Below are 14,691 nucleotides of genomic sequence, written 5' to 3' on the forward strand. Positions count from 1 at the left end.
TAAGCGCTAAATCTGTATTGTTAAAAAAATTGGTTTATACGGAAAAGGGCACGTTACGTAACGAGTTTAACATAAATGGGCGTCATAAATAACTTTCGTCTACGAAGTTACAAACCGCGTACGCATTCGTTATTTCTATAGTTAAAGATCCTTACTGCTTAATTATTAATTAACAAGTATCTACTATAAAGTGGTTCACTTAAGTACTTTTGTGAAAAATATCGAATAACGTAATAACACTGGGGTTTGGACACATGATCTTATAAAAATGAAGACAACACAAAAGACCATGGAATACTGAAATAAAGTAGTGGTAGTTCCGCCCTGTGTGATCCAACTTTCTCATTATCAAAGTCGCCTTTTACTCGGATTAATATTATTCCTTCAAAAACCAAGGTCGCTACGAGGTGGAAGAGCAGCACATGGCATACATGTCATTGCTGAACCTCGCCCATTCCTAGTGAATAAAGGCATTTATTATTATTATGGTCGGTGTTTCTTGTGAGAACTCAGGTCTAGCCTGGTTAACTAATCGCACGGATTAAAATCAAGTAACGATTAGTGTCTGTGTCTGTGTCTGGTGAAGTTATGTAGGGTTCTAAAAAAAATAAAAAAAAAAAAATAAAAAAAAATAAAAAGAATAAAAAATAAAATAAATATTCACACACTCACATTGGAATTATTATTATTATTATGGTCGGTGTTTCTTGTGAGAGCTCAGGTCTAGCCTGGTTAACTAATCGCACGGATTAAAATCAAGTAACGATTAGTGTCTGTGTCTGTGTCTGGTGAGGTTATGTAGGGTCCTAAAAAAAAAAAAAATCACACACGTACATTTAAATCTAGGGATAGTATGTAATTCATACTTACCAACATACCTATTGATGGGCACAATAGCCAACGCTATCAGGAAAGAGGAAAACAAAACAAAAAAATCATTATAATAATTCCTGTAATTTTATTAAATGGAGTTTATTGTGTAAGTGTTTCTTTGGCTTTGCGTTTGGGTTGAATACGAGTGGGTTGTGATAACGTGGTGTGTTTATGTGAAGGAGTTTTATGTTTTTTAACTGTGCTAGGACGTGTAACTTTATTGGGTGGACCTGTCTTTGTAGTGCATGTTGCGTTAATTGTATTTATGGTGTTTCTTTGTTCTAGAGGTTGTATTTGTGAGGTTGCTTGGGTTTTTGGTGGAGATATTACAGTATGTTGTGAGCCTGTAGTTCTGTTAAGGTTTTCGCGTTTCGGTTGAATACGAGTGGGTTGTGATAATGTGGTGTGTTTCTGTGAAGAAGGAGTTTTGTGTTTTTTAACTGTGCTAGGACGTGTAACTTTATTCTGTGGACCTGTCTTTGTGGTACATGTTGCCTTACTTGTATTTATGGTGTTTCTTTGTGCTTGAGGTTGTATTTGTGTTGTTGCTTGGGTTATTGATGGAGATATTACAGTATTTTGTGAGCTAGTAGTGCTGTTTAGTTTTTTGCGTTATTATTATTATTATTATTATTATTATTATTCACGTTGATGGGGCTTGCTTATGGGGAATTATTCGGAAAAAATTAATAAGATGGCAACATTGATAAAAAATCAAAAAATGGTCTTCAATCTTAACAAACGACATCGATGCAATTAAACATTTACAGGTATTCTATTTTAAAAAATCATAAAATAGGACACTCTGTACATTCAAAAATAATTTCTATAGATTCGCAAAAGGTTCTTTTTTGTATTCTTTTACCAGGTATGAGCTAGCAAAGACGGACGCACTGTTGCAGGACCCTGTATAGAATGTACACCGTACATGCTTGTCAAAACCAACATCATATACGGTGTAGTATATTTGATGTGCATATAAGAATAGAATCATATTATAGTGTTCATGTTAACATCGATTGAATCTTTATGATTGCCTGATGCAGCTTTTAAAATAAAAAAAAACACATTTATATTTATTATTATTCCCTGAGTAAAAGCTAATTAGTTCTCTCCTACTTTGAGTATCCATTCTGCTCATTACTGTTCGCACGTAATTTGAATTTGACGACTTGAAAGCATTGTTCTGCGCTATTTTCCTTAATAAGATGCGAAACTTTGTGTATTAGTTTAACATCTTGTCGTCGGTAGAATGCTCTAGATATGTATCTTCTGTAAATTTGATAATTTTGCACTAAAATCTTAAACAGATGACTGTTAACTTTCAAAGGCACACTCACAACCATGATCTTACCCATGAACTCATACTACCAGTATATCCTAGTGGTTGCTTGTAATCGTTAATTAATTGAAGCATAATTGCACCATTTATTACTCATTTAAAGAGAGTGCACGAGTTTGAAGCGATAGGTTAAATCTAAACAAAATTACGTAGAATGTTTGTTTTATTGTGGGTGCTGTGAATACGGTGTAGATATTTTTTTTGTAAAATGTGTACAACGTCAACGTTTCGCCTACTATCGTAAGGGGCTTCATCAGGACAAGAAATAAAAATAACAATCAAAAATAAAATATATAAAAACTCTGAGCCAACGGGATGAACACGTAGGTACCTACTACTTCACTAAACTATACACGTAACACGTTAGAACACTGAAAAAGGAAGGCGAAACCGAGCTATTTAAACCTATTACGTCAGGAGAAATTGGAGACAGTGATCCATCAGCCAATTGGATAACAGATTTTCTGAGCGGAGAAACTGACCGCCGATGTAGACTTGATCACAAGAACAAGAAATGCAGTACACGCCTTTGCCAGATAGGTTCGAATTTATCTTTAGCATTGGGTAATATCTAAGATATCTAGTAGACGAGTTTTAGACGACCTTGATATCGTGTGTCCGAAGAATCTTTCCAATGCGATCAGTGACTTGGGGGACATAAGGCAAGAAGGTAATATTCCTGGCGGCCTTCTGCTCGTTGTTGCGAGGTTTTGGGGTTAGGTGACGATTTATAGCTTTGTGGATTTCGCTCCTGCGAAAACCGTTGTTGGTGACGTGCTGCAATTCGTTCCGAAGGTTATCCTTATTGGAGACGGTTACAGCACGATGGTCAACCGGTTTTGAGCAGGACGATGGTGCGAAGTGACATGTAAATACCTATTGGTGTGAGTGTGTTTACGATTAGCTGAGTGACCAATACCATTCGAGTGGCGGTGACTAGCCTCAACTTCCATGGTAAATTTAATGTTGGGATGTTGGATATTAAAATGATCTTGGAATGCCATCAAAGCATCATAGCCGTGTGACCAAATTACGGTTATTTTTGTTTCTCGTTCTGATGAATTCTCTTACGAAAGTGCGCGCAACGTAAACACGGTCCCATTCTGGAAGTCACTCGCATATTATATAATTTCAACTTTGCAACTAAATGTTGTACCATAGAGGTACGTGCAGTGGATGTATAGGGGAGATATACAGTCTAAGTTGAATGGGGGAAAAGTTGCCCGTTTTTGTGACTAAAAAAACGTATTTAAAATGATTGAAAAATCCTTGAAAATAACTCGTATACCACCGAAAAACTGAAAATAACAAATTGCGTTTCCATTTTTTCGTAGCTTAAACGGTTGGAAATGGACGGTTCTAAATGTGTTATCACGGTAGATGTAGAAGCTACATTCTTATTTCTTATGGACGCCATATTGGATTTTTACGGAATGAGATAGAGGACCGAAAAGAAAAATAATGACGTGTCACACTCTATGTACCTACTTCTACTATAGTGGGATTTTTCTTAGTTTGCACCCACACCATCGGTGTATTATGACGTCATCACTAAGTATGTTTACATTGCATATTAAATACTTATGTAGGCAGCCATACAGACAGACAGTGCTGCATTGTGGGTAGGACTAGGATACGCACTGCATTAACGACTTCTATTGACCAATTACTAAATAAATATTTCGGTAGTTATTTGTAACATGTTGTCTATGTCCCGATCTTTTACTAACAAGGTGGACATTATTATTTGGACGTAAAGGAAAAATTTAAAAAAATCATTTTAATTGTTTTTTTTCGTAATAACAACGTCCGCAGTACTTAGCAGCAGAGAAAGGACTGCAATCTTGACTTACCCCATACTCTCAAGCAGAGCCACCGATACTTTTATGTCCAAACGATGGACGAATCTGGATAGCAGTCGGCGTTAAAACTGGCGGTTCTTTTTATACACACACGGGAGAGGAAATTGAAAACTCATAATTTGTTGCGTTAGAAAAGACGAGAACGTATAATTTAGTATGTTACGCAATGAGCATTTAATGATGGCTATTAAGATACGAGTATAAGAATTACGAAACGAGCCTTGGCCATTAAATGTGAGTTTCATACACTATTTTTTCTATGACTATGATCTATAGAAAGGTGATGCCACGTTGGCTTTTGGCAATTTTGGTAACTTGAAATCTTGATATGATATCTGAGTAAACCGGAAAACATTAATCTGAATCAGCAGTTACAAAAATATCATCATTTTCCAAATTAGTTATTACTGGGGTTACATCTTCGCGGTCAAAATTCGCAGTACCACCAGTCTAAAATAATTTTGTTGGTATGCTCCATAGTAAATAAATAAATTCAGGTTTCCGGCATATAAAACCACGCAAAATACAAAATACATAGTTATAAGATGGTATTGTTCTCATCAATACCATGTGTTACCTGCGTCCCTCGGGTTTCATTTTTTTTACAAGACACATTGGAGTCCAGCATCATGTTGCATATTTTTTACATACGCATCTAAAAGATGGACTCGTGATGGTGTAATATTGGGTTAACCATTAAACCTTTTTTATTTTCCTTTTTTTATTTTCATTATCGAACTGTATTAGTAGTGGGTAACGGGAACACTTAGGAGATAGGGGATGGAGAGAAATAATTTTTTAACATAATAACGAAATTACTACATAGCTATTTATACAACAAGTTGCGAAATTAGTGTCTTTTAGGCACGCGACGTCAAGTTGGACAACACGTCTAGTGACTAAAAGACATCTCACTATCTCCTTTTTTTCCACCTGAAATATAAAATTACCATTTTTTCCGATTTGAGCATTACTGCATTCCCGTATTTGATACTAATTTCGTTCGCGTAGGTTTTTGTGTTTTGAAAAGGAACGCCATTACTAAAGCATCTTCTATCCTTAAGCCTATCAAGAAAACTGATTTAATTTTATGACCTATTTCTGAATACAGCGGTTGAAATATAAACTCAGAGAGTTCATTTGGGTTCGATTTGTCTATGTAAAAATTTTATAGAACGTCAGTTTTCGATGAAAGGAGTATGAAGTGGCGAGCACTCAAACAGGGGATAAAAATAAATTGCAACTGATGCAGTGTGAAATATTGATTTGAAGGGTTGGTTACATGGGTCCACTAAAGTGATAGTATTATCTGACTTCAGAACAGAATTGTGCATAAACTTTGCAAAAACTAAGTAGGTCAAATCGATACATGTGACAAAGACCTAAGAATATTTGGTTACTAATAAAACTAGAATGAATGTTTCTTTGCCGGGCGCCTGTTTGTGTAACTTTCCGCTATTTACCGACGGAGGGTCATGAAATTGTAGTTGCTTATCTAATGATGGTTTTGCTTTCTTCCAAATTCTCAGGTTTAAATTATTAATATCGGTCGCGCTATGCTGTAAATTGTGCTTCCACGAAAGCCCATGTTTTTGGAAGTGTCTTGGAAACATGAAAACTATAGCGTGAAAAATACAATAAAAAAATAAATTAGTATGCTATGATGTAGGTGACAGATTGCTATGACCTTAAGAAAAATACGCTTTCCAAAATGTTACACAATAAACTAACACAAATCTAGTTTTTCACTTTTATGTTAGTTTTCAGTTTTCAGCAAGGCGTTGGCATGAACGATTATCTCTGCGTCAACGTCTGTTAAAACACGTGCAGTGCTAATTGCCTTTCGGATCTCTCTGCAAGATTGAGTAACAAAATGATGCAAGAGCAATCCCTTGTGGCCAGGGTGCGGAGGTATTCGTTTTGTGATAATTACCTCCATCAATTAATCGATTTCTTTGCTGTATTTTGTATAAGCGCACAAAAGACGCTTGCCATTGACAGACGCGATCCAACAAGAGACTGATGATGATATATTATATAGACCTAAATATTTTTGAAAAGATCCATCGATCAATTAAATCGTGCGTGCTAAATTTGCAAAAAAAGAGTTGTAAGGCGCAGTTCAATCATGATTTACCTACTTTTAATGAACAAAAATGACATTATATTGCGATATTACGTAGCGGTTGTAAAATATCCATCTTATTTTATGCTCTATTAATTGGTTTTGATAAACTGTTTTGATTATGTATAGATTACTTTTCTTAGTGTTGATCTTTACAAACGCAGTAATTGCTGTAGGTTTTTGGTGTACGAACAAAAATAATCCAGCCAAGCAAGATAATCTAGAAACGGTGAGAAACTGTTTCTTTGTTAACCCTAATTTAATTTCACTATTTTATGCATAACAGTTGATATTCATGTAGGTATATTCATGTATTTTAGCAGTTTCTCTGTTTTATTAACTAGAAGATGCTAGAAGCTAATGAAAGTGTAATATATTTGCTCTTATACTTGTGTGAAGACAGCAAAGCATTGAAATACATTAATAGTTAATAGTTTTGCAACAAGCCCATCTATTTTTGATAAATTTATAGGATTGCACATTTTCCGAGCCAATCTTAAATTTTTTTTAAATTTTGTGTAAATTATTAGTGATTGAATTTGCATAAAAAACGTGTTACTGGGCGTTTTGGAGATGTAGTGATTCACTGCGTGTATCACAGATCCCCCGTAATTATTAGTTACTTAGTTCGCATATTATGTTGGATTGCCCAGTTTTTTCACAAATTTCTGTAAAAGAAATCTAACTAATTGGACACTTTGTCGTGTATATGCGTATTTCGTTTTTTCTATCAATTGGAGACCGGTAATCGCTACCGACTATAGGTATGAGTATGTACGAGACCTACGATACTTACATACCGGAGCACTCGGAAAAGTCACGTGACCTTAGGAGGCATATGAAATACATTACGGCTTATGGAAAATCCGTCCGCGGCTCCACTATTTATTTTTTTACTCCGGATCCGTTTAACATAGAATCACGAAATTTTAATGAAAGCTTGTCAATAGTATATCTGTCGTAGGCTTATTGCAAAATCAGTCTTATTATAATACACCTAGGCTTTTTCAATACGACCAGGCGAATTGTGAAACGACACGAAAAATTGGGAATCTCACAATTTGACTGAAAATTTTTAGGCGTATTATGATTCGCCTGCAGCTTGTTAGTCTTACTGTTAAAAGAGAACCTGTTTTACAATACGACTACTTGAAATCCGCCGTATTAGAATACGGCTGGCGGCTGGCGGTACGTCAGGCACATTAAAAACAATCCACAGTGCTAATAATTAGGTGTTTTGTTTTGTGCACCTACAGAATTTTAAGTGATATTAGTGCTAAACATTTGTACTTGAAATGAGTGTTAATTTATGCAACGTGTTCGTAGATAAAAACAAATATTATGGAGAGCTAGACCAACCAATGAAGTAATTACTAATATTCCGGAAGGGAAAGCAATTTCCTTGAGAGAAGCTCTAAGATTATGTTAAAAATTCGAAGGACAGGGGTTTAAAAAGTGTTCATGCAAACCAAGCAAAGTACAGTGTCGCAGTAATAAATATTTATGTTTTAAAGCTCATATGCAATGTACTAGCAAATGTCATAAAAGCGGACCATGCTGTAATAAATAAATATTCCAAATCTATAATTATTTTTTTAAATTGTTTAAACCTCTTTAAAGTGAATGATTAAATACAATTTGCCTGACGTACCGCCAGCCGTATTCTAATACGGCGGATTTCAAGTAGTCGTATTGTAAAACAGGTTCTCTTTTAACAGTAAGACTAACAAGCTGCAGGCGAATCATAATACGCCTAAAAATTATCAGTCAAATTGTGAGATTCCCAATTTTTCGTGTCGTTTCACAATTCGCCTGGTCGTATTGAAAAAGCCTAGGTGTATTATAATAAGACTGATTTTGCAATAAGCCTGCGACATATACAATCAAATGATGGCGTTCGTTAATTTTTAATTTTTAAACGATGATAGTAAATCCGCGTTTTTCTATCTTTACACCATCATATGTCTTTTTATAGGAACGATATCATTATAATTCTTTCGATGTCTTAAACTAGAATGATAGGCTCCTCCAATTATGCGTATATTTGCCTTGTCTGCTATTAGTATAGTTTTAACCGGCCCTACAAAATCGCGCATTTATTATCCGCGCAGAGCAAAATTCACAATGCGATATATCGAATGAATTGTGACCAAAGGACACAAAAACGTTTTTCAGAAGATTTTTAAGGAATGTGTCCTTTTTTTCAGCAGCGACTTCAAGAATACGCGAACGCTCAAAGGAAATTATTTTTCAAATAATTATTCCTAAGTAGTTTTCTCGCCTTACTTCCCAAAATTCGTGTCTTTTCCCCCAAAATTATTATCACTCACCTTATTGTGGCAGTCCTCGTTTCTTGTGCATATTTTCCTGTAGGGCCCATAGATAGTTACTGCCGAGCGGTTGTCCAAAAGGGGATAGTAATTAACGTTACAAGGCCTGTAGTAGTTATTTACATAAAGGTCAGAAAAATGACACATTACTGGCGAGGAAAGATTAATTTCCGAGTCAAGTAATGTCATTTTACTGACGAGTTTTGTATTAAATTTTACCCAAAATCGTATTTTAATAGATATCAAATTTTAATTTTCATACGGGACTTTTAATTTATGCCAATCTATCAATGATGGCAGGAGTCATTATAGACATTTAGCAATGTGACGGGTGCGGCAGGAAAAGTGACAGGTGCGGTTGGTAATGTGACAGGTGCGGCCAGTAAAGTGACAGGCAGCAGGAAAAGTAGTCTGGCAGGAGCTGATTCCGGGAGTTCTAATCGAGTACGGGGTTTAATTTTTATTTAATACTGGTCTGGTTTGACATATTTAATAAAAATTTCATAATGTGAAAAAAACCGAAGGAAAACTACGACATAATTGAATGGTCTCCATAGCAATGGAATGGTGTCTGTTTTGACGTTTTATTGACATTAATTCTTATGACAACAAAACGAGTTCATTTTGAGACTTTTACAGGATCCTAGCCGCGAAATCAACTTTACCGGACATTTATGAAAATATACCAGACCGTATCAAATAAGTTATCAATAAGTTCCAGTCACTAGCGTTTAGGTTTGATCAATTGAAACTGAATAAAAAATAAACGTTACATTATCGTAATAAATAAAATGACGATTTACTTTTCTTATGTTGTGTACGCTGTTTTATTTATACTTGCTATTTATGGATCAAAGTTGAACTAATTACATAATTCCGCGAACCAGCTAAAATCTATTTTAATGTAAATAGTAAATGAAGGGTGACAATGCAAGAAATTCATATCATGAGACTAATTTTTCAATATAGTGGCGGTCAGTTATCATTGGCGATCTGGAAAGCTAGAATTTTTCTGTTTATACTACCCTTAACTCATTTTCTCTAATGAAACACCTTAATCACTGACAGTCTATTTTTTTATGACCGTTTTGCCCTCAAATTAATCTTTCAAACACGGATAAGCACGCTGCAAAACTTTTTCGTGCTTGATATAAATCCTACACTAGTGTTTCCAAAACTGTGCTAAGTTTACGCACCCTATAGGTAGGTAGTTAGGTACCTAGATTCATACTTTTATTCGAAGTACTTTTAATTACTCTTTCTTTCGATATGTATATTCGAAAAAGCGTAACATGTGTGGGGATCTCTCGTGGTTAAGTTACGTATAAATTCTCACTCGCTTCGCTTTACTAATAATCAATCGAAATTAGATTTACGTTGTAATTAATTCACAATTTTGGGAATTAAATTATTTGATCGACAGCCACTAAAGAGCCCATTGTTTAAAGGTTATATAAAGAGACTTGTTCGCTAATTTATTTTTTTCGTATTTTAGGGAAATTTTCCGCTAGAATTTCCCTATGGCATTCTTTAGTGTTTCCTGGGAGGATAATTATTTAGGATTAACTGACATACTAATCTATTTATTTCTCGTAAGCGATAGAAGAAACTCCTTTTTTTCTCTTTCACGATGAACACGTTCCGAACTAATGAATAAAAGTCGTTAGACACAGGAATCTCACTGTTAATTAAATGGAATTGCCAAATCAGCTCATCATTGCGTAATACTTCATGAATTTAGATTTAAAGTTTAAAGTAGCTATATCTTCGTTTAGTAGATACCACTGGAACTAAGGTAAATTCCAGGGTAAATTTCAGTTGAAACAAAACTTTATACTTATCCGATTGAGAATACTCTATAAATCTTAATAACTAAGGGCACGTGCCGTATCATGACTGAAACATCGCCCACTTAAAAATAAAGACACAACAAAATAAGATATCTATATCGTGAAGTTGCGATTGCGGCACGTAGGTTAATTATGGCTTTACATCGACTCAGCCGGAAAATCCTCTTCATGTCCAGCATCCGCTACTAGACAAAATCTCGAGAAGGTCTAATTTGATTAATTTGAGAATCTCAGCAGCCTTGATCACTTCCACAATTCCAAAAAACTTAATTTACCACCACCAGAGAATTTGGAATAACTCTTATCTAGGCCGTAATTCGGGCTCGATTAAACACAAAGCTAATCATTTACAGACGACACAAATTTATTCGACATAAATCAATCAATAATAAAGCTGAAATAAATAGTATCGCTTAAGGTCAGCAGCCATACATCACGCACAAGCGATCGATTGAACACAACAATCCGTCTAATTCTTTCGTAAACGTAAACAGACGCGTCAGCTCGACTTATTTTATAAGGGCGTATTCATAAAATCTCTTGAAGCACTATCTGACGTTATTCTATTGTAACTTTTCAATTGAACAAGACTGACTGTCTGACTGCCATACACTAAAAGCGCCCACCAAACAAAAGGGAACGATTAGCATCCACCACCAAAAAGTAATGTTTCACGGCCGTCTCTTTTAACGACTTATCCTTTATTCATGCGTCCTCGAACGAAATTAAACATTTGTGTTTTTTTATCGGCGAAACTTGCTTCAAACTTAATTAGCTTTACATAGCGATAGAAAACTTTTATCGCATTGACCGGCGATAAAATTTAAAATAACGCAATTCAATTATTTACATACGGACTTTATGTTTTTACATGTAATTTAAATTTACAATAAAGTAAACAAGAAACTAAGCGGGTATTTAAAGAACAATTTTTCATTAAACAAATCTTTACAAAAAAATCAACATTGACTTCAAAATGGAATAACATGATCTAAATTGGGTTCGTTCTAAATTAGAAACCACATTTAACGTTAAAAATGAACGAAATTAACCACATACAGGGTGACGTAGGTGCTGAGACCAAAACGTCCGCATGACGTAGTTTACTCAACATATAGGTCCAAAAATGTGTATACGTGAGTAATTACATTAATTTTATTTATATTCATGGCATCTTTCTTTTCCAGGTTGAACACAATATGGTCAATTCTTGGAATTCGTCCTACGTATTTGGAAATGACACCGAAAGCGGCTGGGGCGAAAGATATTTTTTCACCTTCTATAGTTCATTTGGAGAACGGATGATTGCCGCTGTTGTTACTGAAGTGACTGCACTTTCGATAATATTTATTGTGTCAGTTTTCGCAAATGTGTCTATTGCCATTTGTGTTTTCAGGTAGGTGATAATCTGTTGTTTTGTTGCATGACTACGAAATGGTTGTACCTAGGTTCTGTAATATACAGATCGCTACAGGATGTCCCAAATCGAGTGGGATTGCGTGCTTAGATTTCTTATTATTGAAGATAGGAATTAAGTGAAATAGGTAACGTCCAAGTTTTAAAATTGGAGTTCAATTAAACCCCAGAATACTAAAATATTAAATATCTGTCATTCTACAAGTTTGTTATTTCGACGGCACAAACTCAAACAGTAAGCCAATATGAAATTCAAGATGGCGATTTCTGATGAATAGTAACTTTTTTTTTATTACTATAAAGGGGCCATATTTGATTGTCAGATGATGAGAAGAGGGCCCATGAAACCTCAATTGATCTTTTCGGTTCTTTTATTAATTTTAAATTTAAAATCGACACCTTACATGATCTCAGCGCAACTAATAACCAATTTTGTAAAGGAACCAGATGTTTTAATTTTTTGTCGCAATGTAAGCAATATCGCGAGTTAATTGATTATTGTCATTTCTCGAATACTCAGCAAAGTTAGGTTTTACTGTATTGAAGTGATTGCTTCTTATCCCTTGGTATGTATTGTATGTTTTTGCACGGGAGTAAAATGCACCCATCCGTAAGACTCGAGTAATTCCGTGCGAGCCGAAAATGAGCTCGGCATTATTAAATCGCATTTTTTTGAATGAAAATATTGCATTGAAATCGTTGATCTCTGTGGAATTGACTAAACTTAAAGCGTATTTTGTAATAGCTTCGGAGTTAATAAAATGAGTTTAACATGTTTAATTATACGTATACGATTAACAGAGCAGTCTAATCAGCTTAGTTAGTAAGACGTCTTTTTTAAACCGAAATAGTTTAGTAAGTGGTTGAGATATAAGGTGGTAGTAAGTAGCATGCTATATTGATCGATGTTTCAACCCATTAGAGAAATTCTTCGAAATATTACATTTTCCTTTTGTAAGTACCTTCCTTCAGCATTTTCCAGATATGCACAACTAAGTTTTTACATCGCCAGTAGATGTTTAATTCTCGTCCAGACAATGTTTCCGTCCTTTGAGAATACCCTTCTCCGCATACCTTTTCGAATCAGATTATTTAGATTATTAGGGAAAAACTGTAAATAATTTAAGATTTCATATTTAATTGTCGACTGCTTGCGTGCGGGTATTCAAACAGGCTTTTCTTTCTTTCAGTGATTTTTTTATTTTTTTCAATTTTTCAATTTCAAAATAAATTGTCGATCAATTAATTGTGTGTTTATTTGAATTCAAAGTGCGACCCAGATAGAGTTTTCATGTGAGATTTCTGCGCTAGATTTGTTTTAGGTGCTGATCAAAATTTTTGTAATAAATTCTTTCGACTTTTCGGAAGTTAATCGATATCACCGAGTCTCTCAAATTGAGAAATGTGTAGTCAATATTGAGATTTTATTTAAGGCAGATGCCGGAAGTGTACGAGGAGAGATTATAAAATTTCAAAGCTTCAGTTTTGACTTGTTTTTAACTATCTGAATAGGTGTTTTGTGGGTCGTGTGATGACCGCATGCCAACATACAGCAATATATAAGCCGCTTCTGTGGAAATGCTATACAATCAATAATTCAAGGTTTCTCACCTATAGTCAACAAATTAGACGCCTAAGTAATGCAACGTAAATTTAATTACGTACTTTACTTATTACAATTAATTAACAGTAAATGTATAACGTCGTATTACGTCACATCTGCCTTCGTTCTTTATCGCCGATGACTAATTTTTCATGGTGCCGCGATGTCTACCGAGATTTCTAGAATATTCGCTAGAGTAATAAGGAGAAGAAATAAACCGTTATAAATATTCGGTATCCTGCCGAGTTGCGCCAGTGATTAATAAATCTGGTGGTAGTCTCACCTGTAGGTAACTTGCTTTTGTAGACAGGGAAAAGCTTGCAAATGAGTAATTAATTGCTAAACAAATAATAATCCTAGACAAACAAACGCGATGTGAAATGCCTTACTTCTGTGTTAATAATGAAATATTTGATAAAGGGTAAATTTGAACGAAATTAACCCCGATAAATTAATTAAGTGTTTGTAAATGTTATGGTAAGTTAATTTTGGGGTAATTATTTCCACAGTTATAAACGCCCCAGTAAATTTAAGCACTCGATATTATGCTATCGTAACAAGAAACAAATATGTCCCTTGTGCACCCTCGTGAAACACAAAATTATAAATAGTACAAGTTGAAACATTTTGATGGAAGCACTTGTGAAATTAATTCTTTGAACTTATTTGCACTACCTCAGTAGAATATTAAATGTGACTGTCGGAATTGATGTGTAAGCATTCATATTGTCAACGCCAGTGGCGTAACATGCCAAAATGGCACCAATGGCCACCACTGTAACCTAATTAATACAGCTCGCATTCATCAGAAACACGACTTTTAATACGGCTCATATTCAATAGCCCTGATCCTTGAACACGTAGGAATCGATGGCGAAGGTTTGACATCTCTGTCTCTTTTCGGTCTCGAGTTAGACGAGGAACCGATCGCCAGACGAACTAAACCATCCCATTTTTTTCTTTCTAAAAATTCCCCTCAAAAGAAGATACACTTGGGGAGGTTGTACTAACTCTGAGGTGATGCTCCTGCGTTTCTGGTAACGGCGTTACAGCACGTTACGCCGGTACTTGCGTTCACTCTTTTTGGAGTATCGTGCCCTGCATGCCCCACCATAGATACGCCTCTACAAATAACAATGAAATCGCGCCCCAAAATCGTTTATATCTTTAGTTGTCTACCTTTACCTAATATCAAAAATTTGGTTCAAACCACAGTTATCAACCATTTAAAATAGAAAATGTTAGCATTCATTTTAGTTATCTATACTTTTCAATATTAAAACCACCAAA

General features: G+C 35.0%; 1 protein-coding gene across 1 annotated transcript in view; it reads left to right on the plus strand.

The window, feature by feature from the left end:
- Positions 1-6,355: 6,355 nt before the first annotated feature.
- Positions 6,356-14,691, plus strand: part of LOC116164062 (free fatty acid receptor 4-like) — a 45,126-nt gene continuing 36,790 nt past the window's right edge. The window contains exons 1-2 of the mRNA XM_031478190.1: positions 6,356-6,431; positions 11,570-11,778. Of these exons, the coding sequence (XP_031334050.1) occupies positions 11,582-11,778 (197 nt within the window). The 5' untranslated portion in view covers positions 6,356-6,431; positions 11,570-11,581. The remainder of the gene's footprint in view (positions 6,432-11,569; positions 11,779-14,691) is intronic.

The sequence above is a fragment of the Photinus pyralis genome, unplaced genomic scaffold (assembly GCF_008802855.1).
Source record: "Photinus pyralis isolate 1611_PpyrPB1 unplaced genomic scaffold, Ppyr1.3 Ppyr1.4_LG2, whole genome shotgun sequence".
NCBI classification, from domain to species: domain Eukaryota; kingdom Metazoa; phylum Arthropoda; class Insecta; order Coleoptera; family Lampyridae; genus Photinus; species Photinus pyralis.